Raw genomic sequence first — 16,761 nt, 5'->3', positions numbered from 1 at the left:
TTATTCAAATAAATAAATGGAAAAAATTCCTTGCTTTCAATATTTTAGTATAGCTACTACTTTGCAATTCCTGTGGTTAATATATCTAACTTTTTTTTTTTTTTTTTTTTTTTTTTTAAGGCCGGCGTTTTGGCATAGGGGTAGCGCGTCCTCCCCGTGATCTGGGCGTTCCAGGTTCGAGTCCCGGTTTGGGCATGGTTGTTCTTCTGTTGTTCTATCTGTGAGATGTGTGAATGTGCCCTCCTGTAAAAAGGGGTTGTGCAAGCGAATGAGTGATGCGTGAGTGGCAAAGTCGTACTCTTGGCCCTAGTTGGCGCTGCTATAAAAAATAAGAGACATTCCCCCTCAGGCTTAAATCGCTGTCTTCGTAACAGCGGGCTTGTCAGTGGCAAGTGCCATAAGAAAGAAACAAACAAACAAACAATTTTTTTTAAGTAAATAAAAATTGTGCCAGGTACACTCCTGAGTTGCCGCAGATATTGCAAACTCTACCATAATACCTCATTATAAACGCATGCTCAGCCGGTAGAAGAGATTTTTACTCTTAGAATTCAAAGAAGCCAGAACAATTGTTAAATGTTCAAAAAATTTTTATTATTATTTTTTTGTTAAACTGAAAACAGATTACTCTTTTACTGTGACTGTTTCACTGCATTCTTTATCATAGTAACAATTTTCTTTTTGTATTGGCGACTTGACATCCTTTGGCACACTAAAGTAGATTCCAACACATCATTTTCTTATGTAATGTGTGATTTATGTTATTTTTAGTTGAAAGAATTCTAACCAGTCTTCAGATTGAACTGGTTCGCATGTTGAGAGAGAAAGATAGTCAGATGAGAGTTGCAGCAACCCTGGTCACCGATTGTCCGAAGATGAGGAAGTGCAGCGAAAATGAGTGATGGGGAAGTGGACATACGCTTGCTCGCACTCCGACGACAGCAGAGGAGAAACAGAGGAAAGTCCAGCACACTCGAGTCTCTGGACAAAAACAACTCGGACATCGAAAGAGTAAGTAGGCATTGGAGAAAAAGATATTTCTTCTTCCTGTTTTACATGGGCGGAATTATAATCAGTCTCTTTTCAGTACGAAATGAAGGTAATAATTACAACTGAAGGTACATTTCGGTTTTAACGTCGACCTAAAAGCGCCAAGAAAAATTTCGCCAAATTATAAAAAAATGCTCAAATGCATTATTATTTATTATGAAAAATTTTGAAAGTGCGAATGACATGCTATATAATTTGACGATTGTAATCGCCAAATTGGCGAAATTTTTTCTTGCCGCTTTTTGGTCATCGTTAAAATCAATAAGTACCCAACTGAATCGCCAAAACATCTTCATTTTAACAATATTTAAACCAGATTTTTCGATTTTCGGATACTCTACCCGAATGTCAGAGAGTTATCGCCGAATAACTTCCCAAGGATGACGTGATAGATTCATTACAAATCTAAATTCATGTCAAAAATTAATATATCGTAAATGTTGTACGCCAATGGCATACAAAGCGTTCTCTGGCGACAAGTTTATTAGAGAATACACGAGAAAATTTTGGCAAGACCACTCACGCTGGTTCTTCATTATTGTCCTGGTGGAACAACAATATTTTCCCCTTTTTTTATGTTGATATTTAATGCTTATATAGTTTTTCATCAGAAGCAGTACGTATGTCTACTCACTTTTCTCATTAATCTTTTGATCTCATTCTCTTTTTCCACTTACTTTCTATGATTAAACAAAATTTGTAACAGCAGCCTTTTGTATCATTAAATGAAGTAAAGAAACATTGCAATGTCATTATTGGTAGATGCATAAGATGTTATCCAGAACTTGTTTGAGCATTTGCAAACGTATTTGTTACTTAAGTAAATTTCTGTGTATTGAGGAAATTAGTATTATAGATTATACAAGGCTTGGAATTTTACTCCAAGTTTTCACCTTTTGTGACCATTCCTTGATTGCTCTTAGTCATGCACTCATAATTTATTTAATCGTATACTATAAAGGGGTTCGATTTGATTTGATATCTTTATTCTCTCATTTAACAAAAATAATGAAGAATATTTATAAAATATTACTTGAGTTAAAGATTTAAATTCTTAAACTCAATTTATTCCTTTTTTTTTCCAGCTTAGTTCAGGACATTCGGCATACGAGACAACGCCAGTCAAGACTTACACTGTAACCGAATCCCCCGTCAGAAACGGGGGTACTCCACGTCGGAACTCCTATCTTGGGAATTTATCTGCTTCGCTTTTCGACGAAGATTCTCGTCTAGGAAGAATGCACATGCCTCCTGTAATAAGATGTGAGGTGAGTTCATCTTCAGAATTCAGTCATCGTATAAAAAAAACTAGCCAATCAGGTAGCATCTGGTCCAAAGCATGGACTCATGATTCTGCAATCGATGAATATAATCGGTCAAAAGTATTCCCGAATTAATCTGTAAATTCAACCAAATTAAATAATTCATGGATGAGCCAATACACTGCAGTATTTGTGCCCGGTTACCACATAATTTCGAGTATAAATTGGATTTATACATGCAACATGGCTTTTCATTTCTGATGAATCGAGATATATCAAGACCATGGTGACCTGGGGGTAAGGTCTCGACGTCACGATCGGCAGGTTCCAAGTTCGAGATTTGATGTCATCGAAGAACCACCGTGTAAGCGAATCAGGTGTATGCAAAATCCATTGGAGGCTTAATGTCCTCCCGTTAAAGGTGCGCGGTAGTTAGGAGAGGGAATACCAGCCCAGGTGTCTGTTTCGTCATCTGAACGCGGTTTAAACTTACAAGGGCCGTCCCAAAATAGTCCTAATGTTGTTTTAAAACGAGATATTAATGTAATAAAACTACACGAAATACATAAAATCTCAAGATTCTCATGCAATGTCATGTTCTATAAGAATTCTCAATGATTATCTAAGGTCCTTCAATGAACCAGGAAGAAAATTGTTACATATATTTCTCTGCTTCAGATTTAGCAGAGTTATATTAGCTATAAATATGCATATGATCTGAGATACACTTTTTGCAATTCATCTCTGAAGTTTTAACTAGAGACAAAATCATCTTTGACACAAAGAAGAATTATTCTTAAGTTTTTATTTTCTGTAAACAATATATTGAGATAATGTAAATATATTTAACTAACAATTTACATTTTAATTTTAATGAGAATGTGTTTGACCATTTTGAAAAATTCATCGACATGAAAGCAATGGCGTTATAAACACATACTTCATCTAAGAGTTTTTTTTTTCTTTCAAATAATTTATACGAGATAACCTTAAGTTTTTGTTTTCTTAAATTCGGCATTCACTTATTTTTTTTTAAAAAAAATTCGCTCATACTTTTTTGAATTTTCTTCCATACAGTGCAATGGAGTCGAAGGGTATGCTTTGATAAGCACATCAGAGACTGTGTCAACAATAACAATGGATTTTGCACGGAAGCTAAGGTAATTTTATGTGTTTTTTATGTAGAGGTAATATCAATGTGCATATCTTATTTAAAATAATTACTATGAGTATTTCTAAGCTAAAAAAAAAATTATTACGTGCCTTTCTAAACTAATTACGATGTGTATTCTTAGTCAGAATACGAAACCAGAATATGTTAGATATGTTAGCTAGAATACGTTAGAATACCTTTCAAAAGTTAATCAGAATACGTTCCAAAGTCAGAATAGGCAATCAGAATATGTTAGTTAGAATATGTTTTAAAGCCAAAAAGCGAAATTAGAATACGTTAATTAGTCTGAAGATGTTTCCAAGTCAGAATATGAAATTTTTGTTATTTTTTTTCTTAAAATAGTCCCAAGCTTAAGAAAACTTCAATGATTTCGCAATTAATTTCAGACAGTATATTATTAGCAAGGAGATATCTCTTTGATAGTATTTATTCAATATCAGAGAAATATTCTAATACTAAAGCGCCGTTGAAAGCTGGTATGAGATTCAGGGGTAATTTCCTTTCACGAATTTCTAAACAGCATGAAGATACAAAACGAAATTGAAGAAGAAAAAAAAATCTCTTTATTATGGACAATATTACACCTTATGATATTGGCTATTGTTTTGTGAGAAAATAAGAGAGAATGTTCTGAATTCTTTTTACTTGTGTTGAATTGAATCTAAAATCTACTTGAATCTAGAATCTACTTGTGTTGAGTTGAATCTAAAATTTCAAACCATTTTTTTTTCTTCTTTTTTATAAATTTTGTGCTGTATTTGAGTTCAAATATTTTATTAGTATTGAAGTAATACTAAATATCATTATTCGAGAATAAAAATATTTTTTTGGTAGCCCTCCGTACTAACAGAGCATACGCAAACTTATTCATAGCATGCTAAGTTATTTTTGACAAATTTACATTGTACCGTTTTAAATAAACTTTGTATAAATCCAAATTCATTTACCTATGAATTGTTTGATCCCAATTGCAATTAACAGTACAGTAATTTAAGCTAATTTAAAAGAAAATCAAACCTATCTCCAGAAATTTTGCGACATTGCTTTATAAACATGAATGATATTACCCACTTTTATAATAAACAGATTCTTAAAAAATTCCGCAAAAATCCCTTATCTTTGAGTTTAGTTTATTTATATTTATGCTTCTTTCAGAAGCAACAATATGACTATTTTGGCATGAACCTCATAATTTTAAACCATGGTCCGATGATGAGAAAGACATCGACATTGGTACCCTCAAACTCTCACACCACACAAATGGGATAACTTGTTATCGTTTTGAATATATTAATATAAGAAATTTTTAATTATCTTCGGAATTGGATGAAATGACAACCGCGATTAAATGAATCCTATGAATAGTCCACAAAATGGAGAAGATGGACACAGGCCAACACAAAAATGCTTTTGAACAATTTTTATCTTGATAATGTTTATTAATTTGGCTGTATTAAACTTGTTGTAAATTGTTTAATGCGACATGAGTAAGGAATAAATAATTCAAAACGCTCTACAGAACAGATCTTCGGATCTAGAGCTACCAGATCTGTATCTTAATTGTTTATTGGGTAAAAGATACCCAAATAGCGATGCTTTTTTTAAAATATTTTAATTGGATTTTTATTTGAAAACGAATCAAAATGTAATAGTTTTCCCGCACCACATTACTGCGCAATATTTGTACATCCTTTTAAAATAACATTGAATCTTTTCCTCTAAGTTTATTGAATTAAACATTTTTGAGTATTTAAAAAAAATGTTTTTATTGCCTTTGTTTCTGGATTTTTATTCGCGCGAATTGTGATGATATTAAATACGTCTTTTGTGTGCATATGAAGCTCGGTGGCGCTTCTTGCTCCCAACGCACAGGTCCGAGGTTCGATCCTCGGGCTGGGTAAGGTCGACTCAACCTTTCACCCCTTCAGTGGGTCGATAAACTGAGGACCAAGCGTGCTTGGGAACAAAACACGGGGGTTCCGCATTAGGCTGGCAACCTGAAGCGGCGGTCCAACTACCTGCCACCTCACGGATTTGGTCATAAATCTGACATCCAACCCACTGGGGGACCACACTCCCCCTTCGTCCGTGGTACGCCTGTAGTTTCCCGCAAAATGTCGGTAGATGGATAAACATCAAAGAGCCGGAAAATTTGTTTGGGCTATGGGGGGGAAGTGAGTCAAAGAAACTGAGGGTTTTGAGCGGTCGAAAGGGGAACGCGTGCCGTCTGAAGATTTCTCTGGTCGTGGGTCCGCTGCCACAGGCGGGGGTGGCACCACGAAGGAAGGGTGACAGTTTTATGACCACATCTGTGAAGACCATCCGGCCGTTGGACCGCGGCTTAACCTGGACATATGCCTTGCACCCCAAGGCCATCGGTCAGGAAAGCAGATATGGGAACTGTAGGCCTTGACCCACATGGGCTGTCGTGCCACTGAGTTTAGTTTAGTTTTGCGTGCATATTTTATCGCTGCTCTATTATTAAGAAAAAAATTTAAAAATAAAGATAGACAAATCAAACCTAAAACATTCATCACCCTTCGATGTTACGTATTAGAAGATCGAAATCCTTGTAAATTTGTTTTTAAGATTTCCTCTTGATTACATAAAACTGATAATATTGCAGTTAAGGGTGTACAAATATAATCATGACTTCCTAACAGTAAATTACAAAAGTTAAGTTTATTGATTTGGCTTTCTTTACAAATAAATGATAAATAATCATTTGTTTGATGGGGTTTTTATTGTGTGTGTTAAAATACTTCTGTTTGGATTTGAAATTTTTTGACTACATGATGGGTTTAACAATTGCCGATAAATGAATGTTTGTTACATTTTAAAGTTGGACATTTATTTCTTATTAATTAAAAATATCATTTTTATAGAGTGCTGGATCAGATCATTCCAGACATGTCTCAAGTTTTCAATCCTTTGGCAGTTAACCAACCAGAAATGAAAGGCAAAGTCAAGTATATAGATCTAACCATAGGATCGTGGCAGCAAGTGGCCCAGTTTAACATTGGTGAGTCATTATGAAAAAAAAGCATACTGCCAAGTATGTAGATTATAGGATTGAGGCAGCAAATACTTCAGCTTAATATTGTTTTTTTAGATTAGATTTTTTATTCTCAAGATTTTTCCAACTGTGAAACAAACCGATTTACACTGATATATATATATATATATATAAACTTATAAACATGAAGTTAAAAAAGATTCCTGCAAATAATTTTATGAAATTTAAATAATTATTGTTTTAATGTGAATAAATTCAAACACCTTGGAAATCAAAGGCAAGAAGAAAATTAAATCAATCTAAAAATATAGCATAAAAATTCTCAATGATTTAGGAATGCCAATAGTTTGAAGGATCCTAGGCAATTACCTACTTTGCCTATTTAATTTTCCAGTACTAGCTTGTAGAGAAAAATATTCTTTAAATACATTTCAGGCATTCTTATCGATAGCAGTTGTTGCATAATACAGGTAAATTATTTCTGACCATCTGTTATAAATTTATTTTTATAATAAAAATTTCAAGAAAATCGGGATAGATTATTGTTAAATATTTCAGACAGATCTTTCAGATAGAGAAGAAGAAAAGATTACAAAAGAATATGAATATGAAAAATGTAATTCTAAAAGATTAGAAAAAGGCGGGTTTTCTCACAGGGCGTTATCGCATCTGAATGATGTTACTGTATTTAAGGCTTAATTTAGTATGGTATCAAGTAATTGAGCCAAATTCATCAAAAGAATCCTTTTCTATGTAATTTTTTTTTAAAAGTTACCAAATTCAGAGAATTGAAATTTTTTTATTTAACCCTTTATTTACCGACGGTACTTTAAAGTGCTGTTTAAATCCGGCTGATATCTTCACAATATGATTATTTTTTCTAACAGTATTTGGAAGAACGCATTTCCAATAGAAAGTAGCAGATATCAACTAAAAATAATATTAAACGTTTTTTATTAATCTAATTAATTAAAATATTTCAATTAACTAATAATGTTTTTTTTTTTTCTTCTTGGGTTTATTCTGTACCAAAACTTAGCTAATGGTTCAAAAATAAGTTTGAAAAATTGATGGTAAAATAATTTAGCAAATAAAGGATTGAATTCTTCATAAGATATCTTTAATGATATAAATCTAGAGAAATGGATCTATTTCACAACAACCCAATTTTTTTTTTTTTTGAAAGAACTAATTCGAAATTGAATAAATTTAGCTATTAAATAATTATAAAACAGTTGTAATTAGAAAGAAACAAATTTTAATAAGAACAAAGTAACGATTTTATTGCCACAAATGAATTTTTTTCCAGCTGATCTGGAGTTTCATTTTTCCAACTGAAACAAGAACAAATAGAGAAATGGAATATAAACACAAGAAAAAAAAAATGGCACTTTATGTACTTTTAACTCAACTTTCTTTTCTTCCCGAAATGCTAGTATTTTACCAATCATACTTTAATATTTATGTTTTTCTAATAATAGCATTGCGATTTGAAAGAAGAAAGAGAAAAAATCTACCATTTTCAGAAACTGTTATTTTCTACTGTTTCCGAAATGTATCGAAACAAGATTTGGAAATTGAGTGTCAGCCAACGGGCTTCATGCCAAATCGTATCTTTCTAAATTCACCCATGGTAAAAGCTGTTTCTCCTTTCAAGTTTCAATTTAGGACTATTCTGCGTTTGATTAATCCCAAAAGATTAGATATATATTTCGAAATCACTGAAATGGATGAGATAATCGAAATAAGTAACATGCCATATTAAATAGGTTTTTAATTAAAAATTCTCATTTGGAAACAATTAGTAATTATTAGTCGTGGAACTTTAATACTTTCTGATATACGTGTTCTGATATACAGTTTTCTACGTGCACTAGTCATTATATCCAAGTAAAGTTTTCGGAGGGGGGGTGGTCGAATGCACAACCCAAGGGATGCGATTCTAACGCCCTGCCAACCAGGTTATCCCGGCTCTAAAAATGCATTGTTAGGAATATCATTTAAATGAATGAGTTTCTGCATTGAATGAATGATTCAATTTCTTTTATATTAATTTTTGTGTATTTTATTATATATTTTTATTTATTTTATTTACTGTGTTTTATTTACTATGATTCAAATTTATAAGTGTTTTTATATTCAAAATCCAGTGATATAGCGACAGGAGGGTATATACTCCTAAGGGCAACAAGATTAAGAACGAGTCATTAGTGTAATCATAGCATTTTTTAAATAAAATACTAAAAAGGAATATAAAATATAATGCCATTCCCCCGACGTCATTTAATTTCTCTGTCACTGATAAGGTCTAGTGGCGAAAAAGATTCCTACTTCGGGTGTAATTTAACATGCCTCTTTTTGATTGTCTGATATTTTGTACATTTACGTTTTGTCGATGTCAATACAATATTTTAATATTTTCAGAATTTCGTTATTAATTAGCACATGGATTTAATTAAATTTTGATTCTGTATCATGATCTGGTAACGAATTTGAGAAAAATCAGTTCAGAAATTTGTAATATTTATAATGCTGAATTATAAATTAAATCAAAAGGAAGAAAATGATTAAAACAAGAAAAAAAATACATTGAGTTCAGAAATTTGTAATATTTATAATGCTGAATTATAAATTAAATCAAAAGGAAGAAAATGATTAGAACAAGAAAAAAAAATACATTGAGTTCAGAAATTTGTAATATTTATAATGCTGAATTATAAATTAAATTGAAAGGAAGAAAATGATTAGAACAAGGAAAAAAATACATTACTTTTTAGCATACTAATAAAAGTGTGTTTTAAAAAATTGTGTTTATTTATTTCTTATTTCTTATTTTTTATTTTTCAGTGGAAAATAATATGGCAGATATCACTCTTGGAATAGATTTCCTTCGCAAAACGCAGGTTTGTTTACAATGATCTTTTTTAATGACAATTTCAAGTAAATTTTAAAAATTCGAAACTTTTTTTTTGTAAATTTATATAACATTAACATTTTGATATATTTTGTCATTTTTTTTTGTGGATTTTGTAAATTCACATTTTTGTTCCACGAATAATTATTGAATGAATATTCAATTGATTGATTTTACTCCTATTTGATAACCGAAACCAGGAAATCATATATTAGAGCATTTCGAAAATGTGTAACTTTATAATTTATTCACATTTGTTTAAAATATTAAGTAATCAGGCACTCAGGGTCTTTTTTTAATAAATGCTGTTATTGTTAAGTGAACAGCACATGGACACTCGGCATTTTATTTATTTATTTATTTTTGTAAAATCGTAAATAAAATCTTATCCTATGGTTCGTTTAAAGTTAAAAACGAAATCTAATTGAATTGCAAACGCGGTGTCGAGCATGAGAAAAATTCATGAAAGTCATGTAAGTCATATATAACCACATGACAATATTTAGTTATTAAAAAAGTTTCCTTTTGCTTAAAATCGTGTTTTTTCAGGAAAAACACCTATATAGATAAACTTAAAAAGTAAAACCCTATCTAAATATACAATTTGATCCAAATCTCTTGAGCCGTTTCCGAGATACACAATATTAATTTACATATATGCAAAAATTTCTCTTTTAAAGTTACAAGATAATACCACAAAAAGGAGTCTGCTTAATTACATTTGTCAAAGTGTTTATTATTAACACTTTCTAATAAATTCGTCATACCAGAAAACATGGCTTTGGTGTACAATAAACATGTCCCGTTTAAAGCAACGCTAGGGTTATTTTGGGACGGACGTCGTAATTTTGAACCGCGGTCAGATGATGAGGACGACACCTGAGCTGGCACCCCCCCTCTCCACACCTCACACCAACGGGAGGATGTTTGGCCCTGACGGCTTTATCGTGCAACAGACCTCGGTGCATGAGGTCTCGAACCTGAAACCCTACGGCTCACAAGCCGAGACTTTACCACCAGGCCACCACGGCCCCATGTTAATGATATAGTAATATTTTATATTTCATAGAATATATATATGCTTTTCAAATTTAGTTATTTGGGAAATAATCTAGCAGCATTTTTAAATTAATTTTTCACTGGGCCCATCGTTATTTTAATGGCTCTAAGTAGCTGCCTATTCTGCATTGTTGGAAATCCACCACAATGTAAGATTAATTGTTTACTGTTTGCATAGCTTAACCACTTCATCCAGTATTTAACATATACAGTACAATGTCTTTACAGTGGCGATGGCGATATTAAGGAGCTCTGGCTGAATGAACTGCTAGCCATTGAACATCAAAGCAGTACCACCAAATACCAAAGAAAATTTTAGTGTGAGATTTTACACGAATTTAAAAGATATATAGATAAACAGCATTAATATCAGCAAACTGGCTTGCTGACATATATTATGCTTTTAAATAATACTGTTGGAAGCCAACAAAGTATTAGGAATCAGCAAAATAAAAATAAATAAATAAATGATTTGTTTTTTTAAAAAAACATATTGTCACTAAGGAACAAATCTCCACCTCAAATGAATGTGAATTTTTCAGTCATAAATCTAAGAATAACCAGTGGGATGGTCTACACAAAACGTTCTCGCATACTTTCTAATAAACTCGTCATACCAGAAAACATGGCTTTGGTGTACAATAGTTACGAAATATTAACTTTTGGCATAAATTTAGCATTTTTACTGAATCTATCGTGTCATCTTTGGCGAGTTGCTTGGCGATTAATCCCTGGTATGCGGTTAATAGTATCCGGAAATGGAATTTGTATTTTAGGCATGTATTTATCAACATCTCATCCTCATTTCGATGTGCCGCCGGGGGGGGGGGTTAAATCTGATGGTAAAAAGAGTTAAATTCTCCTACCTTAAAATTTTCTTTGTTCGATAGTGTCAATTTATCTCATTTAATAAGCATTAAATGCTCCACTGCAATTCTTTTTAGAATTCACTGCACATACTACAAAAGGAAAAAGTCTGTGATACAATTTCATCGCTTAAAACTAGTAGGAGTGGTCTCTTTGAAACTTTATCGCATGCTACCTAATAAAAAAAATAAGTGTCCCACGGAGAGGGACACCAGGAATTAAGGACGAGAAGCTGCCGGCATGGTGGTTAGTTCTCGCTACCCTGGTAGGTGCAGAAAAAGGTGGGGTTCTGGCTCCTTCCATCAATGACGAAATGTGCCTCCCACGGTTTAGATTGTACCGTGGCCGGTGATGGCCCTTAGGACTTAACCACAGTTCCCACCAGTATTGCTGTTGTGCCGATCGGTCATTCAGATTCTTCCGAGTGCCTTCCGGCGGGTAGGAGTAGCCAGTTGTGATTACCCAATAAAAGTGTTAACAGCATAAAATTATAAACCTTCGAAAAGACAGTGAAAACCACGAGTGTTCAGATTTTTATTTTCAGTCTGCTGCAATAGGGCATTTTGTACTATACAATATAGTAAAGAAATCCTTTTTTTCGAAAGTCTTTTTTTTTAGATAGATGGAACTAAAGTCTGGGACAAATTATAATTGTAGTAATAAAATTACATATCAAATTTCGTTTATCCAATTTTTTGCTTAATGTATTATTGCATGTAAATATACAGAAAGACAGACAGGTGATTCCTTGATGGATTTAGCTCCAAATTTGGTATAAATCTACATTTTAAATGCTAATTCTGAGTACCAATTTTTGATCACCCATTTTCTTTACATTTCGAAGTAATCATGCTCCCTTGCAGTCGAACATCTAGACTTTTTTAGAGTAGATTTCGTCAAAAATATAATAAGAATCTCAAAATTTGGTCTAAAAATGGCACACCAAATTTCATTCGTCTAGATGTTAAATCTCTATACCGAATTTTATCTATCTAGCTTTCTTTCTTCTATAATCGTTTGAACAGATTTTACTCAAAATTTGATAGAAATCTACAAATTCGGTGTTGTTTTGTTGCCTACTCCCCTTGGATGTAACACCAATTCAAACCAAGTGCAAGGGATAGGGGAAAGAGGGGTGCAGTAGCTCCTGAGGGTGAGGACCCCTGAGCACTCGAGGGCAGAAGTCAGACTTTAGCTCATATGAAGATGAAACTCACACACTCGCTTGCACAACCCCTTTTTGCAGGGGGGTGGGGGGCTCATTCATACACCTCACAGATAGAACACAGGATATAGAACACCCATGCCAGGACTCGAATGCGGGACGCCTAGATCACGGGGCAGACGCGCTAACCCTAGGCCAGGACGTCTACGCAAATTTGGCATAAAGAACATATACCAAATTTCAACCTTCTACTTCAAAGAGATTTTGATCTATCGTGCTTACAGATGCATAGACAGACATAATTTCAAAAATAAAGTGTTTTTTTTTTTTTTTTTTTTTTACTTAGAAAGGTCTGAAACGTGGTCAAAGCGTTTCATCAAATTCTAGAGTTCAAATTTTTTGTTGATGACGATACTTTCTCTTTGTATACTCCTTTAGATGAGAAAGTAACAAGATGCTGTCATGGATTCGATGACGCGCCACATTACTTTTTTCATGTGATTGTGCCGACCGAATAACGAACTCATCAGGATAATATTTCCATTTACAAGGAAATATTCCGATACAAAGTGCAAAAACGAAGGAAACATGTTTACTTTATTATTGATCGGGCATTTAGGAGCTTTTAACAAACGAATTGTGAAAAATCGAACTGGAAACGAAGATAACATCAACAATAACCTTTCATTATTTTCTTTATTGGGAACTCACGCGATCGGCAATCGGATTGTTTATTTCTCGGTGTCACCCAGGAGACCAGGTAGTAAAAAAAAAAAAAAAAAAAAAAAAAAAAAGCCGCGGAAATATGGGAAAAAAACTTAAAAGTAGGTCAGAATTTCTTGTTTTGTACTTTAACTGGAAGAGAGTAAAGGAATTAGATTTAGAAGTAAGATTCTCACTGTTTAATATTTTTACATTTTTAAGTTTATCTATGTAGGTATCTTTCTTGAAGAAGGGCCGCGATCCTATGGTGGTAATGTCTCGGTATGGAAACCGGAGGGTAACCTGTTCGAGATATGATTCCACCGAAGAACCGTCGTGGTAACAGGGCTGGTGCATGTTAAATCCGTCGGTGCCAAATTTCTTCCTCTGGTGTGGTGTAGAAATTTGGACTGGGGTTGCTTGCTGAGGTATCTTCCCTATCATTTGACAGCGGTTCAAAATTTCTACATCCGTCCGAATATAGCCCTAGTGTTGCTATAAAATGGGACTTTAATTGAACTAATTAAACGAAAAAAAAAAACTTCCCTGAAAAAAGGCGGTTTTAAGATTAAAAATATATATATTTTTTATAATTAACTATTGAAAGAAGAATATTCCACTTCGAACTTCTTGAATTATATTAACTTTCCGTCTTAAAGCAACGTTTGCTATTTTCGGACGGATATTGTAATTTTGAAACGCTGTCAGATGACGAAGCCGATACCTGAGCTGGCGGTCCCTCCCCAAACTTCCACGCCACAACAGCGGAAGGACGCTTGGCCCCAACGGATTTAACGTGCACCAGACCCGCTTACACGACGGTTCTTTCGTAGAATCAGGTCTCGAAACTGAAAGTTTCAAATTCCGAGGCCGAGACCTTACCACCATGCCACCGCATCGCCCACGTAGGACAAGATTAAAGTTTTGATGCGGGTCCTCGGTTCGAGTGGCACTTTTTGCCTTATTTTTTACTCATGTATTTATACTTAATATTTTTCATTTTAAAGTTTCTCTATATAGGTATCTTTCACGAAATCCCACTATTTTACATTAAAACTTTTTTTGGTAAATAATTATTAAAAGAAGTAAATTCAATTTCCCATTGGAACTGTAAACAGTGTAGCACAATAGTCAGAACAATCTGAGTGGCACGTGGGTTGCGGGTCTTCGGTTCGAGTCTTGCAATTTGCAATCTTCTTCTTCTTTTTTTAACTTTTGTATTTATATTTAATATTTTTGCTTTTTAAGTTTATCTATGTAGGTATGTTTCTAGAAGAAGGGCCGCGATGTCCCGGTGGTTAGGTCTCCGTTGGAAACCGTAAGGTTTTCGGTTCGAGACCCGATTCCACTAAAGAATCGGCTTGTTAACAGGCCTGGCGCATGTTAAATCTGTCGATGCCAAATTTGCTCCCTCTGGTTTGGTTTAGAAGTTTGGAGAGGCGGATGCCTGCTCAGGTATCTCCCTTGTCATCTGATCGTGGTTCAAAATTTCGAGGTCCGTCCGAAAATATGTATATCCCTGAAAAATGCTTTCTTCGGTAATATCACATAGTTTTTCCGAGTTAGGCAATGGTGAAGTAAAATTTTATCAACAAGTGAAATAAATAGATGTAATAAGGACAATAAAATCGGAATAATGCATTTTTGGGCGGGGAGTACAGGATAATACATTTTTCAATTTTTTGACGAACCCTTTTCGAAGTCACGGTAAGTTCATAATTTTAATCGCAAATGTCTCCGTCAATTTTACTGACTACTTATGAAAATTTGTAATTTTGTGGAGTAAGTACTTTTATTATGGTATGGTGTACATTTTTCTAACTAGACTTCTTGAGCGATCTCCTTTATTTTTTTTAGGTATTTTTGTAACTTTCTTATTTCGCCACTAAGGGCGCTGCAACTTATTTCCTTAAATTCAACATAATTACTTTATTATAGGTGCATGTTAATTCCCTGGATATACGAGAACCATTTGAATTTAAAGGGCTTTAAAAAGACTTCACCGATTACCCGGTATATATATATATATAATATATATATATACACACGGTCACGGTCAAGAGTTTGCCACGATTAACCAGTTGGTCGCAACTCTTAAGTTTGAGAAACTCTGGCCTAAACGAAATACGTGATGCATTTAAGTACAGTCTACTTTTTATGAGTTTTCTAACTTTTAGTTTATATAATTTACTACAAGGAATAGAAATTAAAATAATGGGGGAAATATGGGGGCGTTTCTAATATTAGGTGATTGCATGTATTTTAATCAATATTCTCACTTTAAAAAGGCATTTTTAGAAAAAAAATTGATATAACATATATCAATCAAAATATTTTCTATCAGTTTCTATAACTTTCTCCCATTTTTGTCCATTAAGTCTCTCAAATGATTGCCTTAGAATTTTTTGGCCCTCCAGACCGTTCTTTGTCATTGACATCGAAATCGTCACTCTTAAATCGTTGAAAACAAAACCGATAATTAGGATATGACGGAGCAGCATCGCCATTTTCTAAAAGTGTCTGATGGAACTCGGCAGCAGATTTCTTCAAAGCAAGCAAAAAAAGCAATGAATGTCGAAAATGCAATTTGGAGCGTTCCATGAATGGGTCTTTATACACTAAATAACTCAATATACTAAACGGAAAACTTTCAAAATGATAACAAGAAAATAATAGTAAATTGGTAAAACCCAAAATCATTGTCGTTTATATAGATACTTCGCAAGTTTACCAACAGATGTCGCTGATTAAAATACATGCAAGCACCTAATATTTTCTAAAATGCTGTTGGCAAATCACTCACTCTTCTAAAACAAACTTTTGGAGGGAAATAAAAACAAACTCTGATGGTGAACGTGGAAGTGTTTAAAATGAGATGAAAATCCGCATGTCAACTAAAATGATTCTTTTTTTTTTTCTTGTCACAGAGCGTGGTGAATTTTGGAGACTCTGTTCTTCTCGTCGGTGGACCCAAAGGAGAGAGAATTCCTTTCTTGACTTCGAGGGAAGTGATGAGTCTGGCCAAGAGAAACAGCAACAAGCCTGCGTTCATCATCGGAAACGGATTTCTCGAATAAAACCGAATGCCAACGAGAGAATACGATGTTCCTCAATGAACTAAAGAGTTTGAGGAAAACAGTTTGTCGAGTTGGTCTGACAGAGAGAAACATGTGCCTTCAGAAAGAATATAACTTAATGTGGATTTTTCATCAATAGGGACTACAAACAGTTTGTACTATTTCAAATTACCCTTGTTATCATTGAAACAAAGACAACTGATCGTGAGAGAAGACGTGCTTTGAAATTATCCGGCTTCAAGGAATCGTCTTACCTTGAGATGAGAGAATTTTGTTTTGACATAAAATATATATAATACCCAACTATTGTTTCATGGCGACTTTTTTTGAGCATTTTCTATTCTTAGTAGAAGAGTGAAACATAGTTCAAAATATAAAGACAACCGAGGATTACTTGCACAAAGTGGCGTATTTAAAAGATTTTGTGGCTTCCATATCCGCCAAGTTAAACAGGCAGGCGAATCTTACTTACAGC

The 16,761-nt window shown here is 33.6% G+C and overlaps 1 protein-coding gene across 4 annotated transcripts in view; it reads left to right on the top strand.

Annotated features, from left to right (window-relative positions):
- LOC129981146 (uncharacterized) overlaps window positions 1-16,590 on the top strand; it is a 34,661-nt gene extending 18,071 nt beyond the window's left edge. For 3 of the 4 annotated variants that reach the window (XM_056091850.1, XM_056091847.1, XM_056091851.1), the window contains exons 2-7: window positions 772-1,011; window positions 2,136-2,318; window positions 3,390-3,472; window positions 6,372-6,508; window positions 9,350-9,405; window positions 16,137-16,590. In XM_056091850.1, coding sequence (XP_055947825.1) covers window positions 895-1,011; window positions 2,136-2,318; window positions 3,390-3,472; window positions 6,372-6,508; window positions 9,350-9,405; window positions 16,137-16,286 — 726 coding nt within the window. In that variant the 5' untranslated portion in view covers window positions 772-894 and the 3' untranslated portion in view covers window positions 16,287-16,590. The remainder of the gene's footprint in view (window positions 1-771; window positions 1,012-2,135; window positions 2,319-3,389; window positions 3,473-6,371; window positions 6,509-9,349; window positions 9,406-16,136) is intronic. The other variant, XM_056091848.1, reaches the window with a different exon arrangement.
- The last annotated feature ends 171 nt before the right edge of the window (window positions 16,591-16,761 follow it).

Source organism: Argiope bruennichi, chromosome 8, assembly GCF_947563725.1.
Source record: "Argiope bruennichi chromosome 8, qqArgBrue1.1, whole genome shotgun sequence".
Classification (NCBI taxonomy): Eukaryota; Metazoa; Arthropoda; class Arachnida; order Araneae; family Araneidae; genus Argiope; species Argiope bruennichi.
This window is presented reverse-complemented; position numbering and strand designations above follow the sequence as displayed.